General features: G+C 37.4%; 1 protein-coding gene across 11 annotated transcripts in view; it reads right to left on the reverse strand.

Annotated features, from left to right (window-relative positions):
• Positions 1–27204, reverse strand: part of DMD (dystrophin) — a 1090817-nt gene that overhangs the window by 888870 nt on the left and 174743 nt on the right. For all 11 annotated transcript variants that reach the window (XM_048288642.1, XM_048288670.1, XM_048288700.1 and 8 more), the window contains exon 2: positions 24291–24352. In XM_048288642.1, the coding sequence (XP_048144599.1) occupies positions 24291–24352 (62 nt within the window). The remainder of the gene's footprint in view (positions 1–24290; positions 24353–27204) is intronic.

A 27204-nucleotide genomic window follows, 5' to 3' on the forward strand; every position in this document is an offset into this window, starting at 1 on the left:
CCTAAGTATACCCTCCCCACTCTCACTTGCAGAAGCCATTCTGAGATCATGGCAGTAGAACTGAACTTATACAAGACACTAACCTGAAGCAGACTTGCTGAAACAGGAGATCTGCTAGCAAAAATATTGGTTGCTGACAAACTGGGCAGCTGCCCATCCCCATAGGACTGAAGGGAAGGCAGATGGGTCTGACAGAGCTTTTGCAGAGTCCTGATGGATGACACAGCAGGAGTTGTATCCTCAGGAAAACACCAGTGGCTGTTTGCCACCACGTGGGTGACCAAAGGATGCACGTACCATGGGGATATACTTTTACAAATGAGAGGGATTAGCCTGCAAGACAGATGGCTGCGATAAAAGCGAAATAATTGTACTTGTCACTGTAAGACAATAGCTGTAAAATGTAGTATTACTTCTATCCACAAATTTCATCCTTCAAAACAAAGTAGATGTCATCAGGTTTATGAGCGACAACATTGATTTTTAGTCAAAATTGTAACATAGTTTTAAGTGTTTACACCTGGGAAGAATGTGATTTTTTACTTCGAGTAATTACACAACTTCTACAGTTTCTTTATGGCCCCTTTTCTAGTCTCTTTGGTCTCTATTAGAAACCAGTGTTACACGTCCATTCCCCCCACCACCACCTTCTTGTGACACAAAAAAGGGGAGAAAAGGGGTTAGAAGCACGCTGGAATGCAAAGCCTCTTTTCTAGCCTCCTGCCTTTTTTTTTTTTTTTTTTTGTAATGCAAACATCAGGATGGTCACTGGAAGCATAGAAACTACTGGACAACTGCAAACCAGGAGCAAGAGAATGAAGACAACATTAAAACCAGTAAACAAAGAACCAGGAACTTTTAAAAATAACTATAAATTTACTCCTTAATATATGCACAGTAAGCATGACTCAAGGACTGGAAGGCCCAGGTCCAGCCCATACATTTCACCACCGACAAGAAAAACACAGTCTAAAAGATAATCAGAATTTTGAACAGAGATACTGATACATTTTTTTGACATGTCCCTGTCAGAACAGAAAAATGGTAAATACTAAACTCTTATTAGAATAATGAAACAATCTTTGCTGCAAAATACTATAGTACCTAATTTTCTAAAAGATCTTGAAAAAACTAAAATGACCCCCTCTTACTGGAGTTCTCCTGTAGGGAGTTAAAACAGACTGATACATCATGCTTTTATTTACTTTGTCTTTTGATGCAGGAAGTTGCTTTTTGCACAAATAACTTATTTTTCACAGCATTCCATGATGCTGTTCTATATATCTGTCCTTTCTCTTTCAAATAGCTAACCAAAAGAGTTAGTTTTGACAAGTTTTATTTAGGATAAATAAGACCTTTTCTCACTTAGGTCAATTCTCTGAAGAAAATGTGTAAGAATTTTGTTACCAAGAAAAAAGATTTCCGAAGATGTAAAAAACCCAAAAAGGCTTCACTCACCATGTACACAGTTGATTTTTCACATGCACCAAGAACTCCTGAGGGAAGACCAAGAGGAAACCACCCACTAATTCTGTGTTTGGGGCACCTTAATGCATGCTGAGAAGGCAGAACACTCTCACCACACTGGAAAGCTGCCAGCGAAGCACCTTCTGGCCAAACACAAAAGTACACCCAAGCCCGGCATTCAAGCACACACAGAACCGCAGTATCACACAGAAAAAACTGAGCTGGAAGGGACCCTCAAGGATCCTCAAGTCCAACTCTTGGCCCTGCACAGCACCATCCCTAAGAGTCACACTATGTGCCTGAGCATTGTCTAAACACTTCTTGAGCTCTGTCTGGATGGTGCTGTGACCAATGCTCAGGGGAGCCTGTTCCACTACCCAAACACTCTCTGGGATAAGAGCCTTTTCCTGATATCCAACCTAAATCTCCCCTGACACAGTTTCAGGCCATTCCCTCAGGTCCTGTCACTGTCACCACAGAGCAGAGATCAGTGCCTGCCCCTCCTTTTCCCCTCACAACTGCAGTGTGGTCTTCCCTCAGTCTCCTCCAGGCTGAACCGACCAAGTGCCCTCAGTCTCTCCTCACACAGCTTCCCCTCAAGGCCCTTCACCATCCTCACTGCCCTCCTTTTGATGCTCTCTAACAGCTCAATGCCTTTTTTCCTACTGTGGTGTCCAAAACTGCCCCCAGCACTGGAGGTGAGGCTGCCCCAGTGCAGAGCAGAGCAGGACAATCCCCTCCCTTGCCCAGCTGGCGATGCTGTGCCTGATGCCCCCCAGGACATTCTTGGCTCTCCCGGCTGCCAGGGTCACTTCAGGGCTTTGCTTGAAGCACATGACCTGCTTGAACCATGCTGCCGCTGTAACTGGCTCTCCAGAAAAAATAATCTCACTTATGCCTCACAAAAAACCTAACAAATTTGTGTTTTATCTGAAACATGGCATCTCATCTATCAGAAAGTATGATTTCCATATTATGCCTGCATGCACATCCCAGGAAAGTCTGGCAAATTATTTTTGGGCCTTTTGCCATCTCCTTTTAATTTAGTATGTACAGGAATACATAGAAATCTTTCCACTGAGTATATACAGCAAGGCATACTGGATGTTGGAACAAACACAGCTTTACAGAATATTTTTCACACCACCTTCAAGGCTAGAAGGGCATTACAAGGAGGAATTGATTGCCACAAAGTAAAAAAAAAAAAAAAGGAGGGAGGTGCCTAGCCATGTATTTGCTGCCTGGTTTTATTTACAGTGACTGAATGGTATCTATAAATATATCTAAATAAATAGTCTCTATAATTCTCCCTGTTGAGCATTAACACTGATACCACTGATACTTACACAAAACAAAGTTCCCCATTCCCATCCTGGCATGGCACATCCTCTCGCCGTGTGTCCTGGTACAGCTTCCCTCCCACCAGAAATGCCACAGCCTACAGGAAGGGGCTGGTACAGTCCTCCAAGACAACCCAGGATGCGTATTTTCCAGCATCCTCTCCCACCCTATGAAAGGGAAACAGGCTCACAGCCATGCCTCAGAGCAGCTGCAACCACTGTGCCACCCCCCCTTCCTCCCTCCCTCGCACAGAACAGGGCTGTCAAGGTGTCTCACAGATCATGGAGAACATGTTTACACTGACTACTCTTAGAGAGAGCTCTCAGTACAGGTTCCAATGACAGCCTTACTTGCATGTGTGGGGCAATGTTGCCTTGTGGTTTTTTGTGATACAAGCTGCAAACAAAATTGTGATCCATTCCACACCCTGTGTTTGGTTATTTCTACTTAATTGTGGTATTTTTACATTAGTTTCTATTTAATCTATTTATTTCTGGTCATTGCTTCAACTGGGAAAAATGTACCTCCTTCAAAATCTTATCTGCCATTCCAAATTACTAGTTGCCACAATCTCCATAAATTTTGTGTCATTTAATATTGGTATTCTCTATTTCCACTGTTCAAAATGCTGATGAAAATAGTGGAAAAACCACGCAATACTTGTTTAGTACATCTTTTCTAGCCCAACTCTGACACTCAGCCAGGCTTATTCTTGTTTTACTTAGCCCATATTTTAATAGCTTAATGAGGAGAATATTAGTTGAGACAAATTTGAGCAGGATACCAAGGTCAATATTTATAACATCTACTAAAAGTCACATAACTCATACAAGTTATATGAATATGAGCAACTCATACCCAATTCAAAATTATAATTTGCAGTACCATAGTACTTAAGAATCAATCTTGAACCAGAAGCCCACTGGGATAGGCACTGGATAAACATAAAAAACCACCAGGGGGTTGCTGACCTAAAGAGCTCACTACCCGAGTACTAATAAAGACAGAACAGTGCACAAAGACACAATAGACCAAAAGGTGAAAATAAGATGACCAACAAAATATCCCAAAGTTTTGGAATGCATACCCAAAAAGAATTATGCTAAAAGAAAAAAGCAAACAAATACCAAATTCCCAAACTCAGGAAGATGTTCTTAGGAAAGAATTTAACATATGACAGACAAGTAGATTTATAAAAATGTGTGTGGAGCTTTTCTGGTGTAAGAGGCACAACAGGTAGAGAACAGAAATTTATTAAATTGCTAGTAAAACCTCTATATAAGAGGTTCACTCTATTTCACTCTTATTATTTAGAGGCCAGAAAGGGCAGAGAGAAGATAAAAAGGGCCTTGCAAGCAACGACCTTCATTTATATTGCATTTGAGGCAGCTAGGAAGAAGATTCACTACAAATGTACACAGAACCTTCAAGTAATTAGGAAACATCTAATTTTGCACAAGATTGTGTTTCAATTTTTTAGTCTTTTTGAAGTGCCACACAAAATCATTTCTTACTACTTCATTCTTTTATTCAGATCCTATGTCATGTTTTGTACTAATTACGATGCTGTTGGGACCCAAATATTAACTACTTCTGTAACTGGCAGAAAAACGCACCTGACTTTGCTTACATCCTCTGAGCATAAGACAACTAATTTCACATGCCAATCCCATGTTCCTCCTCCTCAAAAAAAAAAAAAAAAAAAAACAAAAAAAACAAACCAGAACAAAACACATCTGCTGTGGCTCTCTAGGAGTCTCAATCCCCACTGCTGCCCTGTTTTGCAAGGTCTAGAGGCATAAGTGGTGCTTCAGTCACCACTGAAGTTTTGCCCATGGGAAACAAGGGTTAAGTTCATTTGCGATCTATTATACCCTGGATAAAAAAAAGTCAAACACAATATTAAAACATATTTTTAGATCATATTTATCACCATGACTTCTCTGCTTCTCCAGTATTTCAACCAGGGTTTTAGGGACATGCATATGTTTTCATATTTAATGTATATGCCAAGAAAATTTGTATTATTTTGTTTGTTTGTTTGTTTTATTTTAGGAGGTACTTCTGTGCATTTGAGACCACTTAAACTTTCCTCTTTCATGCCTGTCCCAGTTTGAGACAAATTTGGTGGAACCGCCAAAACAAGCATCCTCTGATAGAAGGCAGGTCACAGCCAGCCCTCCCCCACCAGGTTCGGAAAGAATTTTCCTTGGAGGAAAGTGAAAAAAAGTTATTTATTTAACAAATAAAAGTGCATGCAGGCACAAGAAAAAAGAATAATGCTAAATAATAAAACCTCTCGCTATGGAGAGAACCTGGGTAGATTTCAGAGTCCTTTGTGGGAGAGGCTCTCTCCTCTCTGGAGCTGGGGTTCAGCGTGGGCCCCTAAGGGCTGGAGTGTAGGGTCTCCTGATGATGTTCTGGTGTTGCTGAACAGTCCAGAAGAGAAGAAGCCAAAGTCCCAGGGCTCCATACTTTAGCTAACGAACAAGAAACTAGCTAAAAAAAGCAAAAGGAATGTAACTCTCTTCCCTGCTGCAGAAGCGGAGCCGCCAGGCAGGAGAAGCCGGCGAACTTCTCTGTGTTTTGAACACAGCACCAAAGGAATTCAACCGGCTCTCCCCCATCTCTCTTAGAGGCACAGAAAGGCACAGGATTCATATCTGGCATAGGCCAGACAATAGGGAATACGGTATCGTACAGTCACCCCAGGACAGTGCCAATTCCTGAACACTTTCAAATACAGTTCTTCACATCTTTCTGATGAGCATCTAAATTGTCTTCTTATAGCCTGAAGAAAAATTAAGTTCAGCAACTACTATTATTTCACAGGGAAGTTCAAAATACCTCATCAGTAAGTTTCACGATGAACTGCAGGTCTCAACATACAGGCTCATCATAGGCAAAAGTCACTCTCAAAATAACTGAGAAGCATTTGCACATGTGAGAAAGAATATAACCTGAGAGATCTAATTGATGGAATTAAAGGGAAAAATACATATAAATATTGTAATACACTTCAAAATCCTAATGCACACATATTCTGCCTTTTATTACCTGCAAAGACCTCTTACAAAGCAAGTATGCTTGCAGGACCAGTATTATAATCAAGTTATATTTGGTTATAGTTTTCTTGGCTTTTCCTTTTTCCTATGAAATTTTAATTTTCCTCCTCTCAGTAGCTGAAGCTATTTAATATATTTATGAATATTTAACCTAAAATAAGATCACAAAATCTGATTCTTTCTACATTGGCATTACTTTTCATCAGGTATCAGATTCCAAATTTATCTCTTCCATATTATAGCTCACATTATAAAGTCATATGAAACAACTGTTTGGAACAGTGACCCGCTATATTGTAAGATTCATGAGATGCTTCGTACCTTAAAGTATATCAAGCATCTTAAAATTGTCTGGAACAGATCAGAATATGTCAGCCTAAAGGCAAACTGTAGCATCTCAAAATACTAAATCCTCATCTTTTCTTTTACAAAATGTGAACTGTGAAAATGCGATCATCTGAATTGGTTGATTCTACAGAGGTGAAAAAAGTTATTTAACTTTATTATGGGAGAAACTAGTAAATACAGAGACTATTTTTCACAGTTTTCTGCTTACTTTAAAAGCTTTATATGTAGTTCCTATATTTATCCCATACATCAGTTGCAGAGCAAAGTAAATATGTAATACATCCTTTCTCTTCTGGCTTTTTCTAAGTGTGATTGGAGATTATGGTATAGCTTTTAAAATGGCATAAAACTGCCTATGTGCGTATTGTTAAAATTGTAATTACTTTCACAATTTTTCCCACTATCATTTGTAGATAAGAGATGTAACAAGGAATGACAGTTTTTCATTTAGATGAAGCATGTGATACCAATGAAATTATTAACATTTACGGAACATTAGTATAGAGAAAATAATGTTAAATTACATTGCTTATACATTCCTTCTGTTTACAATTAAAGGCAAATTCATGGTTGCACAAGATCATATTCTGCCACCAGTGTGTTCATTAGCAATACAAACATTTAGATAATTACACAATAATGCATTCTTCACTGGCAGTTAGTAGCAGATGAGAAGATTCCTACTTTAATTTCCTTATATTACCATAGTTATCATAAGCTTTCAGAATAACCAATTCCCTCTAAAATATTACATTTATCTAACTCCTCTGTTCATCTATATAGAAATCTGAGGAAGACCAGTTTGCCCACTTGTGCCCTACCTAGGCAATGTCACACACCCAGGGCTGGGCTCTGTGCATGTGCTCCATGCTGGCAAGAAAGCCATATCCAATAATCATAACCAGAGGTGGGTGCCTGTTGTGCTTGGCTCTGGCTGAGCAACTATAATCCACATTACAACCAGCCAATGCCACCTTCCAGAGAGCAACTGTGGGCACACTTGTGTTGAGCCATGCGGTGCCTCATAACTCGCTTGCACATGAAGTAGCTACACAGCTTTGATTTCCATCTCTACCATGACCAACCCAAGCTCAGAGGTTTCTTAATTGTGCCCCACTAATCAATTTGTCAAAGTCCACACTTGGAGATGGCAGAGCTGTCTTTGACACTCATGTAGGAAGCAGATGTTGTTAGAAAGGAAAATACATACAGACCGGTTCATCTTTTTTTACTATACACCAGGGGAGACCTGTGTACCTGTATTTCACACCAGGACAGGGTTACTTCTCCTTATCAGATGCTGTCCTCTCATATTCCTCTTCCAGAAATCAAACAAACCCTCCCCCCCCCGCCAAAAAAAAAAAACCCAACAAAAAAACACTCAAGAAAAATTACATATTGCTGCAAATATGGACTTTTCACTGACCTACGTTACTTTATGGTTGTACACCTCAAATACGCATAGTCTACAGAGAGAAAAAAAGAAGTGTCAGGAAATTTAGCTGCAAACAGGATTAATTCTAAGAAGTAGAAGACAACTAGCAAGCTAAAAATAGCAAAATGGTGAGTGGGCCTAAGTGATCTAGATAATTTGAAGAGGATATTGCAGCTAAGTGAAAGGGGTAGAGAGCTATTGAATGTTTTTTCTTTAGAGATAAAGCAATGACATAAAGAGAATGCATTTTTTTCTATTAAGTAATTTTGCTCATAGTCTTATAGAACTGGGAAATATAAGATTTAAAATATGTTTGTAACCTGTTTGACCTTCTACGCATACTTTTCTTGTCAATCCACAAACTGAACACATCTTCAATCAACTAGGAAAACATAATGTTAAAAATAAAGCTTGTTTAACACTAGTTTCTTCTCTTTGGCTAATGGGGAAAACTAACTGAATCCCTTTGTGTGGTGTAGAAGGTCACTGAATATAGCTTAGGGCTCTGAAATGTGGAGGCTTTCAAGTGTATTTCCATTATTTCCTCAGGTATAACGACAAAAAATATACAACAAACAAAATGTAACAGTCACAGTATCTCATAATCAACCTTATTTTTTTCCTTTAAATTACATTCAACATAGGATTTTTAAGTGCAAATGAGAAAATTAATTTCAAAAAGACAACTTCACCATCCCAGATTCTCAGGGAGAACGGTTTGGTGCATTTTCATGCAGAAAGTAATTTCTGCTTTGATAGTTTACCTTCCCTCCCTACAACCTCCTTTTTTTCTTTCTTTATTTTTCCTCTTTTTTTTTTTTCCCCCTCACTGATTTTGAGCAAGCATTTGGGTATATTTAGTCCAAGTTTACACAAAAGGTCTCCATCTTCCATTTCTCTGAAGGAGACAATGGGTTTCACATATATTTGAGTTGGATATAAAAGAGTAGGGAGATTGCCAGCAACAAGGTGGTATGCAAATGGCTTTGGGGCTGGGCCAGTTGAAGGAGATAAATCACCACAGACCAGTTCCTGGGCCAGCAACTTGGTAGTTGGACATTTTGTAGAGATAAATGTATCTGTCCTCCAGGCTCTGCGTTCACTTCTCCCTCCCAACACACTGAATTCCCTCAGCCCAAAAGTGTGTTGGGTGGGTGTGTTCATTCCTCTGTCACAGATGGAGTCCTCAACATAGCCTCCAGCTTTTGGATTACTATTTCTGTGCCTGTGAGGGCCATTTTTATGTTATGCTAAATGTGGTGTCATTAATATCTCACTATGGGAAGTGATTGTCATTTCCTGGAAAAAAAAAAAAAAATCTTGAAAATTCTAATGCATAATTAGCATGAAATTATTATAAGAGAATAAAATAAGAATTGCTATTCTGGGCAAACTAAGGGCTCTTCTAGGTTCATCCAACTCTGATAGTGGCCTGTGCTCCTTAAGGAAAGAGTATAAGGATAGCACAAGTATAAAATCACATAGTGCTTCTGAATAATGCCCTAATTTCTATGAAATTATGGTTAGAAATTTAGCAAGAAAGGTTCTGTTCCTTCATGTTCAGAAAATTCAGGATGGACTTAGATTTCTTGCTGATGTGATCTGAATCAGAAATGAGGCAAACATTTTTTAAACTTCATGGAGAAGTATATGTGACTCACTGTAAACAGCTCTGTGTGGTGAAGTCTCATTCAGGGCATACAATATGCACAAAGGAAGCAGTAATATAAGCTTTATCTATTAAAGTGCTTTTTCTTTATGCAAACAAATACTAAATATCATCTCTCATTTAATCACCTTGCCATTCAACATAATGAAATCCCTCTTCAAGCTTTTGGTTGTTTCTATCTGACCTGCATGATTCTGAAACATCAGTGGTTTTGCCACATCCCTTTACCAGATAATCATCTGCTCAACAGAAATTTACATTCAAACCCACTGCCAGCTTCCCTCTGTTGTGTAAAATGACCTCATTTCTGTCCTTTTGTTTCTTGTCTTTCCCTTTGTTGTGTAAGATGACCTCATTTCTGTCCTTTTGTTTCTTGTCTTAGAGCAGCTTTCTGAAACATAAGATCTTTTTAATTTCATTTTTTTTAAAGAAAAAAAATATTTACAGATACACACTTTTTTTTGTGTTTCAGTCATACTTATGTATTCATACTGATTCTTTTGAAGAAGCAATGCAATTATGAGGTATGGCTTCTTTTAAAAGTATATTGGCTTGTTTCCATTATATCAGATGGATCCACATGTCCAGTAATTTGAACCATTTCTGACAGACAAAGTAGTTTAAAATACCACTAATATTAGCATCCTCCTCTGGATATAAGGTTGAATTCACAGATTACAAAACAATTGATGGCTTACAGTTTCATATTTAAGTGTCTTTGGAACCATCGCTGACTGTAATATTATTTCTATTACAAGAGGGGACTTCTAGTGCCACAGAAATTAAGAGAGATCCTCAGAATCACACTGTGTAAATGCAAGGCAGAAAAAAAACTGGTTAGCTACAAAGCCATTGCCTAAATTTCCAAGAGTGCTCCTGTGGAGAGCATGCACAGCCTTCCCATTCTACCTCCACTTTGCCCCAGACAATTATGCAAACCAGAGCTTGATGGCAAGGGGCAAAACAGAAACTGCTGTTGGCCTTTGATGTGATTTGTTTATTTCAGAAACACACTGTCTGGTGAAAACCAATGACAACTTGATAAGATCATGGCAAGATGAAAGAGGAAATATTTGCTTGAGAGATCCATGGCATCCCTAGATCAGAGATCATCACAATAAGGACTAGATGTGGCAGATCATCGGGAGAGGAGACTGTGGGTGGCCATAGCCTCCAAAGTGAAAAGCTGCATATGTAGAGCCCAGTCTGGCTTGGTAAGAGTGCACCTTGGGATCACCAACACTCCAACACCACCCACACCAGAACCCTCATCCCATCCTGTTGGGCTCTATAGGAGACCCTGAACCCCTGACTGCTCACTGTCCCTGTAGGGTGAACATGCTGTGCGTCTGTGGTAACGGGTCAGCACACAAAAAAAGTGCCAGTGTGATTTGTGTTTCCATGACTAGGAAGGCTGTCATCATGTTAGGCAAGATGGATGTTTTGTGTGATTAAGACATTAGTAGTAAGATATATAACAAAAACTGGAATATTGTTCAGTGTGATAAAGGACAGCATAACTGCAGATGGATTTTGTTAGCTGTTTCCAATTAATCCACCAGCTTCTCTGCAAAGCAGTTAAAGGTGCAGTGTTTCATTGCCCTGCAACACACGCCCTTTACAACCTGATCATCTAGCAGCCAGCTATCATCGAGATCCCTGCCATATTTCCTGCTTGTGACCTGTGGAAAATGCCCCACTGATGGCTTTAATTGTAGCTTTCTAGAGACAGTTTTTCCTGTTTTCCATATTTTTATATAATTCTCAGTCATGAACGTATTCTTTAGTTGTAACTGCTGCTAGGAGATGCATCACTTAAACTTTACTCTTTTAATATACAGTACACTGTAGTAAATACACATATGGTACACTATAGGATATAATATAGTATACTCTCTTAATATAGTATACTAAAATAATATCTGACATTTTCTGTTTCAAAAATAGTGTGGCCAGCAGGACCAGGGCAGTGATGGTCCCTCTGTACTCAACACTGGTGAGGCCACATCTCAAGTCCCACGTCCAGTTCTGAGCCACTCAAGAGAAGACATTGAGGTGCTGGAGCAAGCCCCGAGAAGGCCAACAAAGCTGAGGAAGGGTCTGAGGGAGCTAGAGTTGTTTAGTCTGGAGAAAAGGAGGCTTAGAGAAGACCTTATTGCTCTCTACAGGTTTTTTCACTGAAAGGGTTGTCAAGCATTGTAACAAGCTGCCCAGGGAGGTGGTGGAGTCACCATCCCTGGAAGAGTTCAGGAAATGACTGGATGTGGCACTTAGTACTGTGGTTTAGTTGACGTCAAAAGTTGGGCTTTTCCAGCCTTAATGATTCTATGATTTCTTATAGAAAGAGTCAGGTGAGAATACAAACACTAACTTATCCTGAGTGAATAACTAAATAAGCAGTACAGACTGCATAGACCAACTCAATTCCTTGCTTACCTAAGTAGAAATTAAAAGATCACAAAATGTCAAGAGAAACATATACTGTGTCTTTCCCATAGACAAAAATACAAGAAGGAACTGCTTGGATGCTGATTCAGTATTCAAAAGCATGAGATGAGATGGTAAAGAGCATATCTGATAACCTTATGTATGGAGATTGTGAAACACCTTGATAAGTGCATTCACTTCTTCTTTTGAGTTCCTTCCTCATCTTCTTTTCAGCATAGCTCCTGTTTCTGACCTTAAATATGATCATTTAGATTCAATTTGTCTTGATTTGTGCTATGAGGACACCACTTTTGAGTGCATATTTGTCAGAATTATAGAAAACCATACTGTCTACAAGCCCTACAAGTGTATTGCCCATAACAGAGTCAAGACTTGTTTTTCCTCTCCCTGTGCATTCTGACCAGTTGCCTTAAGAATGGCTGCCTTTAGTTTTCATGTCTTATGCAAACATGGCATTTAAAAATTCTGTGAGAAGGTGATGTAGAGGGATTCCTTGTGGAATATAGGATACCCCAGGAGGGCTTGGGCATCCCAGGGCTGTTGCAGAAGTACCCCTGACGGGGCCTCAGGCTGAAGATAGGCTTGCAAGGCACCTGCTAGCCAGCAGCCTTGAACAGCCTTGGGAAAAGGTATACACTGGTCAGCTCCCCCGCTGCTTAGAGGCTTTCTCGTGGGAATGAGGCATGAACTTTGGAAAAAAGTATAACTTGGTGTAACCGAACAATAAAACAGGAGCACGATGCTCCAATCGGATCGGTGTTCGTATTGTGACTCTGGCTGGATTCCCCTGCTCCCGGGACCCCCCGCTGCAACAAGGTGACTGAGATTTTTCAGTGCATTTTGTCTGAACTTCCTTAGTACTTTAGAGCCATTGCTATCAAGGTGGCAAGACAACCTTCCCTCCTTTTAAGTAGGGATTTTTTAATGTTTCATGCAGTAATTGAATGCAACCCTGTAATGGAACCCTGTTTCTACTTGTGTGATAAACTATGTTGCTTATACCTGATTGCATTATGTGTCTCGTGCCTGACTTCTTTGTACCAAATGCCAAATGGGCCTTTTATATTACTTTTTTTTCCCAAAGAAAATTGGTTCTTGACTTAAAATGCCAATATATATATGATTATTTACTACAGAGAAAAGACAAACAAACAAAACCAAACCAAAACAGAAACCCCAAAAAGAAAACAAAAAAACCCCCCACATTCAAAAATTGGCATAATATTCTTTTTCCAATCCAGCACTCAGTAACTCTGTTATAAGATAGAATATACAGAACATACACAGCTTGTTTCATGCACAGACAGAGCATCACAGATTGTTTCATCCTGTGGCCAAAGACTAGGTCAAAAAAAATTAAAAATTTAAAAATAGAAAACAGTCTCATTTAATATGTTTTTTAGAACTGTGCTCACCTGTGTCTTGGCCAATACTTATAGCTTTCAGCAGAATTCCAAGTGGAATTACAATTCATCACAAATTATTATTACTGTTCTCAGGGAGTTATGTCAGAGTTTGTTGGGACTTTTTTTTACTGTAAAGGATCTTATTGTTACTAATAGCTTAGGATATAGGGTAAACTTATATATATATTTAAAACTGTACCAGACTGAACAGAAGAAATTACTTGTTTCATCCTTTTCCCATGAAATCTTAGTTTCGACAGAAACTTGGGCACTCTAAAAGCATCCTATTTTTAAGTCAGCAATCTATGTTCTCACACTAGTATTGCCAGGAATTAAATGTGATGGACTTAAACTGGCATATCAATCAAACACACTATGAAAAGCAGATAGAAGAGAAAAATGGCTGTTCTGTGCAATAACACCTGTCATGTAGATCATTGAAAAAAGTGGAAGTATTAGCAAAGTCAGTGATATGAGCATCAATATTTAATAAGACTGGGATACAAAAACACAGAAAAAAAAGCTGTACCTGCGCAGAAAAAACAAGATTTTTTTTTCATAACTTTAATAATAATATAGCTACTTTAATAATTCTCTAAGCAAGAACCTAATAGGATGTCCATGTCAACTTTGCCACTGCTGTTGAAAAATAACTGCAGCTATCATGTGCAGGGTGAGTTTTTTCCCTTCAGAACTCCCAAACATAAAAAAAGGAAAGCAGCCATAAAAATCACACTTATTCTTAAAATGTTGATCCAGAAACACCCCCAAAATCTGACGGAGCCACTCCCTTTGACAAAGGCAGGTATGAAAGGTCCTGTGCAAATACAGTTATTTGCAACCATTTAAAAATAAGACCATTGTTTCTTAGTAAGACCATCTTTCATAACGTTACTTCTTCCTGGCAAGTAGGACCTAAAATACAGGCAATGGTTTAAAGAAATTAACATCAATAGGAGTTGCATTTGATCCAGTTGGAATATCACATCCATCAGCAGACCCTGTACACAACACAGATACCTCAAAGCGTAACAAAAAACGTGATACACAAAAAACACAAGTGCTTACAGGACTGGGGTGGGTCACCTCATCATCACCAACACTGATATATCAACATCCAAAAATGCAGTTTTAACACTGATGTGGTCTGCCCAAAACTAAATACTTTCTGGTTTGAAGGACTGTCTTTGCTTTGGGTTGTCTAGGGGTTTTGTTACCTCTAAGGCATACGTTTTAAAAAAAAATATTTTGAGCATTTAAACACATGGGAGGAATTGCCAATCCTCCTGATGTCAAAGGCAGACTATATAAAAGGATATATGTGTGAGAGGCACAAAGTGTCCCCACTACCTCCGGCAGAGGGAGGTTTAGGGATGGTACAGAGCAGCAGGGGAGGGCAGGAGCCCATTGGTGGTCCTAGCCAATGGGTGCAGGTGAGGAGCTGGGCTGGTGACAAGTTTCTCCCTTGCTTTCAGCCTCACTGACTAACAGGGCATGACACTGACACAAGCAGAGATGATGGACCTGTTTCAGTGATGTAGGAAGATCGAGAGAGAGATCCACCAGTCCTAAATGTACATGCTTGCACCTGCTCTTTTACTCTCAGCACTGAATCTGAGACATGTGATGACTCTTTTGTAGATAGGGAGAATGGTCAATATGATTTGCTCGAGCTTCAGTAGGTTTCCATAAGAGAGCATTCAGATAAATGGAGACAATAGCTCAAAAATTGTTTTTTTTCTACTGGTTTTATTTTTGAACTTCTGAAGCATAATGTAAATCCACTAAAGTCTTATTTTTCTGCATGAAGAGTTGTGCTTTGGAGATTCTGAAGATGATTAGATGTAATAGTAATGAATTCTGAGCACGGAAATGATGATGTCTACTGCCAGCAAAAATCATGCAAATTTGTAAATGTTTACAAATTCACAAGCTAGACATATGCACCACTGAGACCAATATTGTAGTGCTATATTTAGCTTGCTCCTATTCCCCTCTCAAGATACATATACAATAATAACTTCAAGTGAACAATTTTATTTAGATTAATCCATTTTACTTACACTGCAACAGAAAGGATAAGAATTTGAATAGAAATCTAGGAGGTGAAAGGCCAAGTGTGAGGAAAAAAAGGTGAAAGATCTCAATAAACGTAACTTGATTATTTTTTCCCCTAGTAAAACATATTACAAATGACAGTCCACTGCCCTCTATTGCCAGCAGTAGTGATTACTTCGCTTACTTGGCATGTCTAATACATCTCAGGGAAGCTCTTGTTATTCTACAAGAGTCTACAAAATGAAGAATGCAAAGACAAATAATTTTAACATAATAAAAACGCATGTATTTTAGTTTCCCTAATTTTACTAATTCACTCAGAAATTTCAGATTAACAGCCTGTGATACTGCATCATCTTAGATATGTTTAAAATGTAGTTGTGCTCACTCAGACATTTCTAATGGTGAAAGTGTTTTGTCATGCTCATTGTTTCACATCATATGCTTGCACATGTGTTAGGAGCCATTTTTGTGAAAAACATTTTAACCCCTCAAATTTGATTTGGAGAAGTAACATAACGTTTGCACATGGAAACAAAAGATATTGAGAATATCTTCACAGACTTCAGTGGCCCTACTGCAGTAGTGAGAGCCCTAATTCTCTCTGACTAATGGGGATTTCCTCCAAGGGTTGCTGCACTCACAGGCAGGATGTCTGTGGCACCACTGCCACCTTAGCTAGGGAATGGGATCAGGCTTGGAGATGGGTGTAGTTCTGGTGGAGAAAGAGCCCATTTTCCCCGTGGAAAAGCTGCTCCTGAACTGTAGCTTGTTTTGAATTTATGTCCACCAAGGCAAAGCAGAGGAAACATGTCAGTGCTTGTACAGTCATGGGAGCAGACAGAAGCCAGCCTCACTCAGAAGCAAAAGGTCTTTTGAGACACACAGCCAGCAGCCTCAGCTCCACCAAAAGACTTGCAGATAATGAGGTGGAAGGAGAAGTTTCACTTATCATCAAAGTGAAAATTAATCTGCTCTCCAAGAGCTGTCTTGTTAAACTGAAATCATTTAGACATTTTTTGGGGAAAAAAAAGCCCACAACAGGCAAAGTTGTAAAGTCTCCTAGTAATGGGAGAATGTTTTGGAGGAGAAACATTAGAAAATCCCTTCCCTTCATGAAAACAATAAAAAAAAATCTTCACTGTCTGAACATTAATTTTAAAAAACCCCTAAAATGTAATCACAACCAATATAGAGACAGTTCGATTAGCTTTTTTGTTAATGTTGAACACGTCCCTTTGTGACTTTGAAGCAGAACCAAAAACAATTTTTCTCCTTTCTAGGTTTTCAGTGAAAGGGTTCTTTTCTGTACTGACAATTTGCAAAGCATCTCCAGCTGTGTGATAGCCACAGTGGGTCATGAGGCTCAGGCTTCTGATGTTACCAAGAACGGGAAAAATAGAGAAGCCCTCCCTCTTAAACACGACTTTGGTTTTGACATGCTGCATTGTGACACCACACAGCTTCTGGTGTTCCTTGTTCTTACAGTAGTGACGGCATAAAATCTCTTATCTCCAGCACTCAGGCCTCTACACTGGGCAAAATTAAATACTTATAAATAATAACTGGATTATATAGGGAGATACTTCAAGAGTAAGCTGAAAAATTGCTTTGTAAACAAAATATAAAAAGTCATCAAGTTACTAAAACTCAAAGCTCACATATAGTGTTGATGCTATATGCAAAATTCAATGCATGAGGATATTTGTGTCTTTAAACTGTGCCTGTTTCAGTTCTTAGTAACGTTCTGTTCATGATAACTTTCTTGGCCATACAAAAAAAAACCTATAAAATATATATTAATAGATAGTACAGGTTCCAAAATGAAATTCTAAGTAAAATAAGTAGCAATATTGCCACTGATATTACCTTAAAAATTACAGTGAAAATACCTTTTAAGTTATTTTTCATTCCAAAGGAAATTTAATTGAAGCATAATAAATATTCACACAGCTAGAATCCCATTTTAGTGCATCATAAGAAAAACACAGAATATAGAGCAATAATAGCTTATTTTATATATATTTATATATATATATATATCTCAATGCAAATAATTCTGAGCATGTGTATTGCCTGATACTTCCTTATGTATTCTGGAGATATCCAAAAAATAAAAATCTCTTAAGCCTTAGCAATGCAAATGTGTTTTCTACACCAGGTTTAAACATCATTTGGCTTCAAAAGCTTTTAATTTAATGATACAGAATGGACATGATGGGCCTTTGGTGTGTTCTTGCAAGATGTATTATAGAAAGGTTACTGGCACAAGAAAGCCTAGTATTTTAAAACAGGATGTGTCCCAAGGGTAGTGTTGATCACACAGAGCTGCAACTCAAAGTTAAGAACTATTAATCTTCAATGAGAGTTCTGGTTATTTGCCACACTGTAGCAGAAAAAAGTCATTTGGCTCCCACATTAGGAAGCTGTTCTTTCTCACTTTTACTGTAGTACTTAGGCTGACAATCAAACAGAACGCTTAGGTATCTAGGATGGACAAATATCAATCATGGTATCTAACCAACAACAAATAACACCTACAAATATTTTTTTTTACAGATTTATCACAAATTATACCATTTTAAATCTATCAGGTTTTCTGAGAGTTTTCTTTCAGAAGAAAAAATAAATTCTGAGGCTGCTCACAAGGTATTATCCATGTCTAATCAATGAACTCAGCTATTATCTACCATACTCACTTTTAACACGTGAACTTTAAAGAACTCATAGGAGTTTTAGCACAGACACAATTTCAAAATTTTACTAACAGTCCATCTTTTTCTTTGCCCTGGAATTAATGTTCTTATATGTGATATGTGATCCTCCTTTATATTTATCTCCAAATTAGGTGCTCCTTAGATGAACAGAGCACGGATTTCTTTCTGGTGAAATTCAGCAGAACTCTAATGATCTAGTAGCAACATGGAGCTCAGCAAACTTTTATTTATTGTGTTTCTCCAGCAGGCTTTTGTGCAGACACTAAATTCTCTGTAAGTGGCTAAAGCACCACAGCTATCCAAATGAACTTCTCTGAACTTGTCTACAGCAATATTTAAGTTCTGTCCTGCAAAGCCAGTGCTGATGTACTCTCTGGAACTGAATTCTGAAACAGAAATCCTACAACACCAGCACACCCTACTGATAGTTTTTATTACCTGAAACAACTAGGGATCCTTTCTGGTCTCATAGAAAGGCATAGGCAACTACTGCTCTGATTTTAGAAAAAACAACATACCAGCAGACATCAGTGAAGCTTGAGCACACTGATCAGAACCTCAAAGTATAGGATTTAATTCTAATTTTCCTACCAGTCACCCACTCATCTAAGCAGCTGTCTTCATTTGACATTTAGGTTAGCTGTCAGGAAAGCAGTCTGGAGAGAGCTAATATTGAACATTTTAATCTGTGTTTTTCTGATTTGTTGCCAGCCTCCATCCCTCCCTTCAGCTCCTCTTCTTGGTTATTAACTGTTGTCCAGAAATATGGCTAAAGACACAGATTATTCACAGGGGTAAACACATTTCCATAGAAGCAGAATCTTAAACAGTGTTGCCAAATGAGACTATTTTTGTCTTCTCCACAGAATTTCACCCAATTACTCCCATCCCAGAGTCTTCACACTGAAATCACCTTTTCATGAGTTGCTTTTAAAAATTATTTTAATTTGAAGTCATTGTGAGTGATAGCATGGAAAACTGAGCGAGTATGTCAACAAATGCAGCACTGCAAATTTCTCTATTGAATGCCAGACTTATTGCAGTGCTCTCTCTCTGGACCTCAACTATCTGACACGCTTCCTCAAAAGACCAGTAAACAGTTCATGTGTGTCAGCCATTCCTGTTGTCTGATATGCAGAAGGCACTTAACCTACAATCACAAGAGACCACTAAAGAGTCTTGAATAATTTCAGGTTGTCCATGATCTCAAGAAGGTGAAAAGAACTGAGATCATCACCACACATCCCATAATATGTCATACACAAACTCTGAATAATTAAATTATTTTAACTGCTGTGTAGTTTGACTAAAGTTGTAAGCAATGCTCTCTTGTGTGTTCCCTTTATCCCTGCATAGACCACTCCACTGAACAATTTAGGTGCTTTTCAAAACAATTTAATTAGTAAAGGTGTATTTAATTTTGCTGACTGCTGTTCTACTAGCCACACATATTCTAAATGAAGCTGTCAACCTTACTTTCTTTGGCACAGGTTGCATCATGACAGTGTTTCTTCACATGATCACACAAGAATGGAATCTAATTCCACAGTCACCACACATATAACTACCTCCTAATATTTCCATCTGCCCATAAAAAGGTGCCATTTTTCACAACTTAAATTCTCCACTTAAAGGGGAACTACCAAATGATCTTGGTAAAAGCTAAGTAATGTAATATTTGGTATCCTTTCATCTATTTTCATATTCTGATTCATCAAAACAAAAGGGAAGAAAATCCAAGCATGAGGTAAAGAAACCATAAAAAATTACCCACTTTTTTTCCTCCCCAAATTTAACATCTTTTATATTCTGACACTTGTTCCTATGCAGTTGGAGATTAATAATTACAGTGTTTACATGAAAAAGTCTACTGTCATCTATAGTGTCTTTGACTATGTGGTGGAATTATCTTTTTTTCTTTTTTTGTAGAAATGTGGGCAATATACATAAACCTCTGAATTTGCAAGTGATCTTATGAACATCTGTTATTTGATATCACAGACTAAAACATTGAAAGCTCCTTCACAAATTAACATTCTTTCATGAAACCCACTTATAGGTTAAGCTTTGACCTCCAGCTAGCCATAAGGGTATACCCTGAAATTCAAGCTGCCAAAACTTCCAGTTATTAGAACATGTCCTTCTCTGTACTAGTAACAGATACTTCTACTGCTGACATTAAAATTGTCAGTAATTTGAGACACTCTCTCTATAATGAGGGAACAAAAAAAATGTCCATATTTCTTTTGTCATAGGAATTTACCCTTTCCTTTTTAGGGCTGGGTGTTGCTTTTTGATTTTTTACTTTTTTTTTTTTTTTTTTTTTTTTTTTTAATGGAATTTTCATGTTTTCCTTATAGAATTAATTAGCATATACAAGCTCTTTCCTATATGCAAGTAAAGAGTATTTCCATCTTCAGTAGCACTTTCTGTTTTGAAGCCTATTATTCAATGAATGAGTCAAAATGTTCAACCAGTGAGGCAACATAAAATCGTTTACAATGGGGTACAGGCACTGTTCAGGTGATTTTTGGGTCTGTTTCAAAGTTGCAGCAGAGAACTGCTAAACTTGCAGGACTGTGACAGATTTGCATTCTCTCAAATCACACAGTTCAGGTTTCAGTTATATCAATTTTTAAAAGTTGGTATCTGAGCAAAAGCTGTCATACCCAGGACTAGACATATCTCTGTGAGAGCTCTAATTACGGTTCTATTATTAAAAACTAGGTTATAATACTGTCCTTTAATATCATTACATACAGCCTGCAGAACTTCGTTATTTTATAAATAAACTTCATCCGAGGACAAAGAAAAGTTCTTTCTGAATTAAATGATGTGAAATTATTATGTTCCACATTTTAAAAATTGCTTTAAGTTTCAACATATTGCATACCATTTAGACGGTAAACCAAGAAGGTATCGCTAAAGAAAGTCACACCCTATGTCTATGATTACAACGGGGAAAAGAGAGGTCTCTTGGATTACCTTCTCCCATTTCTCTTATACTTTGAATTTACTGTTCTATCTCACAAACATTAAAGCCAACTTTTGGCCTTTCCTCCTGGAACTTTGATGATTTTCTTATAGATGTGTCACATACTTTAATTTTCAAGTACCAGACTTCTGCATAATCCATTTTCTGGCTAGTAAAAAAAGTAAGAATTAGAGAGAAACCTGGGCTTTTGAGCATCTGTAAGAGGGACCTGCAAAATGTATTTTCCCCACTTTTTCCATTTAAAGTGCCTACTCAACTCACCAAAAAAAGTCTGAAGTGAGACACAGCCTCACCTATAGCAACTGAAATATTCCTGATATTTCTGCTATCTTTTCCTAGATACCCTTTCACAGACTTCTTGGTAGCACTCCAGAGGTTTTAGGTTCTACACATCACAGACAGAAAACTGTCAAGATTGTGTGGCTGAAACTTTGTTATGGATTTCATGTTAGGGACTTGACTCCACAGCTAAGAGGTAGCACAGTTCACTGCTAAACTGGAGACATCGGAGTCTAAAGTAGGTACACATGATCCAGCTGAAATGTAACTGTGGGCATGGCCAGAGAAAGGACAACTCTCTTCCCCCAGAGGTAAAAATTACATGTGGGTCCTCAAGCTATGCTGGTGACACATAAATTAGAAAATTATTTTTCAATTCTTTACAACCTCTCCCATTTAAAAGCATTATTTGTATTTACATCACAGGTCATGTGAAACAACTTGCAAATCTGAGTGTTTTGAAAGCTTAGTTTATGAATAAATACACTGAGACACAGCTGCTCTAAACATTGAATTTTTAGGAAAGCAATGCAACTCTTTGGGGAGAAATGCACTATACACCCAACAAAAATGAAGATTTAGAATATTTAGAACTAAGCTTTTATTTTGACTGTATAAATATGGGGTTTTTTTAATATACGGAAGGTGGTGGATGGGTGAGAATTATCTAACATAATTTCATTTAATCCTAACTATTTTACAGTTAATTAGTGACCTAGATTTCACTATTCACAAATAAGAGAAATGAATGATGTAATATATTTCTCTGTCTTAATTCCAACCCTGTAGGCTAATCTGCTCAAACCAGCACCTCTAGAACTACACAGGATTGAATAAAAACCAATTCTACAATCAAAGTAATTCATTTAGCACTTTTACAAAGCTGACAATGATGAGAAATCACTAACAAGGAGTAGCCTGTTAACTGAAATCAATTCCACAGCTAGAAACAGAGATAGATTTGAACCACCTCAAACAAATCAGGAGAAGAAGTGGGACATACTGTAGGTTTCACAAGGAGATCCACTTTCATGTTTTGAAGACCACATCTCTGAGCTGTTAGAAGAGGGAGAAAGACTGTCCTGGGACAGCAAGACCTCCTGTATATCTGTCCTAAAATCCCCAGAAAGAAGTAATTTCTTCAAGATTTAAAGATCAAGAGTTTTTTGATAGCTGAAATCAGACCCCGTCCAAAAAAACCCAGGTCATGCTTCAGGCAAATAAAAACTTAAATAATGTTTAGGAGGTTTTTCTCAGAGCCCAAATGAAGGAGAAGGAGGCTAGTACTTTTACAAATATATGTCTACAAATGCATTTTCACATGCAACTAAAAATACTGTTATAAAACTCAAGTAAAAAGTAGCTAAAACACCATTAAAGTAGAACTGGAATTGGAGGAAAGGCCTTTAGATCATTCAGATTAACAATTCAAACCTAACATTAAAAGCATCTGTTGATAGGTATTTCCTAAACCCTTCATAATTCTTGTTATTCTTCTGCAGACTTGGTCCGAGTTTCCTCAGTAATTGCAAGCTTTGCTATTCCATAAAACAATAATTTCTGAGAAAATAATGCTTTAGGAGCATTGCATTTTATTTAGATATAGATGCAAAACAGTTACTCTTAATTTTCCACAACGATTTCTGTGACCATAAAAAGGCCTAACTGGTAATACATTTTAAATTAGGCTGTATCAAATGATTGTTGCTGGGGCTACTTATTCATACATGGAAAAGCAAGATTACAAATTACTCAAGCTAAAATCTCACTATTGCCACGAAAAAGAAAATAATTACATATTTCACTTTCTATGAAGCACTTCCATTATCAGAGCCATATAAAAGTTGCCCTTCTTTTTTTTTTTTTTTTTCTGCAATAGTACCATGCTGTGGATTCATTCTGTTTGTGATTCCAGACAGTTCCCAGAGCTTTCCCTGGGCTTATTATTGCCAGCCCAGCTATCCCCCCTCTTCTGTATGCATATGTTTTACTGCTGTCCTAAACATAATATTTCACAGTTGTCTTGTAATTCATCATTTGTTCAAGACTGTATTTCATCCTCATCCAGTCCTCCAAATTGCTGGACATCTCTGCTGTAAAGATGCCGAGCACAAATGGGTGCTGTATAAATCACTTGAATCAGTATAAGAAAATGCTCTAGACCATGGAAAAGCCCTGTGGGACTCCATGATGGACTAAACCACTGCTGAGCATGTTTTTCAACACTATGGTGGTTGTATCCAGATTATCTTACTCCCCTTTTTTAATGAGTAAAATCAGATGGGACACAATCAAAAGCCAGACTAAACAGAAGATACATCACAGCTACTATTTCATTACTGTCTATTGCCTAGTAAAATGACAAATGGTGGGATTGATTTGTTTTATTACTGGCAAATACACTTGAGTAATTATCCTCCAGGAATTAAAGAAAAAAGTTTCAGCAAATTAATAGTTCAAGCAGAATTTTTTCTGAGTATTAAAAATAAAATCTTTATATACTGCCAGAAGGGCATGCTTTAAATAAATTAGTTATTTGGTCTTTTTTTCCCACTCCATTTATGATCTACCATTCTCAAAAATAACTATTTCAAAACATGTTATAATTGACTTTCATAATCTGTTAACTGGATCACACCTCTTCTCTCTGACCTTGCTCTTCTCCAATTCATCCACTTTTATTAAGGATGCAATTGCAATTAGAAACAAGAAAAGACAAGTCTAATAGAGGAAACTCCTTCATATATTAGAAGCATAACAAAGGAATCCAACAAAGAGTAATACAGATGCATCACTAGTTGAGAACAGGCAAAGTAGGGTGAGACAGAGAACATTTTGAGAGAAGGACGGCTTCTTACATTTCAATCACTGCTGAAATCAAAGGAATAAAGCTTGAACATTTTTTTCTAATAAATCAGTCAACTGCATTCAGCAATATCTGAGACTTACAACTGTTATCTTGAAAACTAAGCCTCAAAACTAAGTGTAGGAATATCAGGTTTCTTTAGGGTTGTTTTTTTAAACATACAAAAGATATTTTGGTCAATAAATAAATAAATTACCTTAGCAAACTGTGCATTTATCCATTTTGTGAAAGTTTTCTTTTGAACATCTTCCCGTTCATCTGCCAGAGGAAAAAAAAAAGCACTTCATTAGAATTATTCAACAAAATAATGCAATATTATTGATTAATGTTTCAGTCTTGGTTTATTCTAAAGCTTTTAATAATACTTCAAACACAGCCAGGAAATCTGTTTGGATGTATTCTGTCTTTGACAATTACATCAACACATTCTGAAGGTCTACAGGTCCCCTTCATAGTCATGGTCTATATCCCTAGTTCAACTGACCTATCCTGTGGTTTCTTTTCTTCTGGAAGAGAACATGTTGAAGTAGGCTCTGAAACATCCCCTTCTACTTTTTAATTTCATATAGGTATAAAAATACCCAAACATGTCATCAGACGGTTTTGGCATCAGGAAACTCTTCTACAGCATTTCTAGAAAAGTACTTGAAATAACATTATATCCACCTCCTCAAATTCCTTGAGGAAGTAAAATCTTCTGGACCCCAATAATAGTACTCCACTGGCAGCTCCTGATGTACCTTATGCCTTTTCTAACTTGCAACTATTTACCTGTCACAAATTGTTATATATTTTTCCTCCAGTGGAAAAAGAAAAAAAACCCCACACACATATTTGTTCAGCCATACATGAAATTCTTTTTCTATTCTTTAGCATGAAATCTTTATAGAGGGAGATGATTTATCTTAGGCCTTGATTCCTGTATCTAAGTTATAAGTAGTCTTGATGCTGAATGGAACTGGACAAACAAAAGTACAATTCTGATGTATTTTATATAGGTTGAAAGAGAAAAAAAATATTTCAAACTAGAACTTTGTAAGCATTTGCTCAAAAAGATCTATTAGGCATCATCCCTGAAATATAAAAGACAGACTTTTCTTGGCAAAACAAAATCAACCCCAACTAGAACTGAAGGGCATATGTGAAAAAGGGTGCAGAATGCTTACAGTAAAATAAAGTTCACTCAGTGCAGCCTTTTGGTTTGCAGTAAAATTCTCTACACTTCTTAAATAAAAAGGGATATTAAATTCCCTTCTGAAATGTTCAGCAATTAATAATGTTAATGGATTCAGCCAAATTTGAAAGGCAGGTATAGATGAGCTAGAAGAGGAATGCATGGCATTAATAATGTACTTTGCTTTCCCTCCCTCCACCTGTCCAAGGAGCCAAGACAAGGCAAATCTTTTTGACACAAATATATCTCTTGTTCTTAAAACCTCAGCTCAGTAACGTTAAAAATACCTTTCCCAACAGAATGTTTTCCAGTTTCAAAGATACAAGATACTTATGAAAAAATACTAGAGTTTGCAAAGTTACTATTTCATTACAAAGAACTACTGCATACAAGAAGGAGCTTATTCTAATTGTGTTCAGATGATCTTGAGCGAAAAAAGAATGACAACACAATAGTACAACTGGAAACTTGCCATAGAAGTAATGCATTATATACACTCTGCCACTAATATATATATGAGTATTTGCTACAATAAACTTCCTAGACTTCTACTGCTATCTATCCCAAATAACGCTGTCAGCTTCATCCTTTAGCTGAAAGTAATACTTGAATAGTTAAGAGACTCATCTAAAAGCAACAGCATGTGAAGAAGTTGCATGCTTTTGGTTATACATGATGCTAAAAATATTCTTTTTTCCCACAAGCAACACTTCCCTCTGTATTGACTATAAGTTGTTTATTATATGAATTGTTTCATTCCAGCCACATGCAGTACACAGAAGATGAGAGAAGAAAGATACATTTTCTTGGTGGAAGATAAATATTCAATCTGATGTTTTATTACAAACTTCTTCAGCAACTTCATATAAAATATTACACATAAATAGCTGCTTATGTTTAATCATCTCTGCTAAAACTGCCAAATGCAAATGGATTCAAAGAATAATTTGGCATTTAGCAAGGAAAAGTAAAAAGAGGCGAAACCACCTTTTTCAAACTGCACAAACAATATTATGTGATATTTATCAGGGACAAGGAAATAGACAAAAACACGTCTTCAAACTGTTCAAAGTTCTGCTTTTCCAGCCGAGGCAGCTGTAATAGCATATGTAGTAACAGAGTGGGTTGTTTAGTTTTGTTTGGTTGGGTTTTTTTCACAAAGATTGTGTGAAAAGTTGCGAGTGATTCAACTGCTAGTCACCAGTTAATTCATGTCCACTGTGCTAATAAAAATCAGGGTCTCCTGAGAAAAATGAGAGTCAATCCCATAATTTAAATGTTTGAAAGTTATTCAAAGTTCAGGCAATGCTCTGCTACAAATCTATTCCACTGCTGTTATCTTCATATAGAAATCATTGCAAGCACTTTTATCTCTAGGTACTTGCTCTGACAAGTTTATACCACAACAATTTGTTAGTGACAGCCTCCTAACCTAAAAAAGAATCAATCTTTTGGTTATGCAAGGCATGATTTCCCCACTGTAAACATGATCTTTTCAAAAGAGATGTTCTCTTAGCCCAGATTTATGGATTGAATGCTAGATGTGGAAGCTGAATGACATTTATCTAGGTGCTGCAGGAACGTGCCAAGAACACTCCTGTGCCACTTTCATAATGCTGTGTTTATAAGAGATCCTTCAGCAGTGAGCCAGAGAATGTCCTTGCAGGTGCTTTTACTGTGAGACAAGAATAATCAAATGGCCAGGCAGGTAATTCCTTCACTAGTTCAAGAGTAATATGGTATGTTTATTTCCTTTCTTTCAAGCAGAAAGAACTGCAGAATAGTGTACTGTTTCTCCTCAGGTTAGATTTAAACATGAAACACTACATGGATCCTGAATCCCTTTATCGCAGTAACAATGGGATCGCTTCCCACAGCAAAAATGCTTTCCTCAAATTGATGGACATTGAGTGGAATAGGTTTAACCTCATTTTCT

Source organism: Corvus hawaiiensis, chromosome 2, assembly GCF_020740725.1.
Source record: "Corvus hawaiiensis isolate bCorHaw1 chromosome 2, bCorHaw1.pri.cur, whole genome shotgun sequence".
NCBI classification, from domain to species: domain Eukaryota; kingdom Metazoa; phylum Chordata; class Aves; order Passeriformes; family Corvidae; genus Corvus; species Corvus hawaiiensis.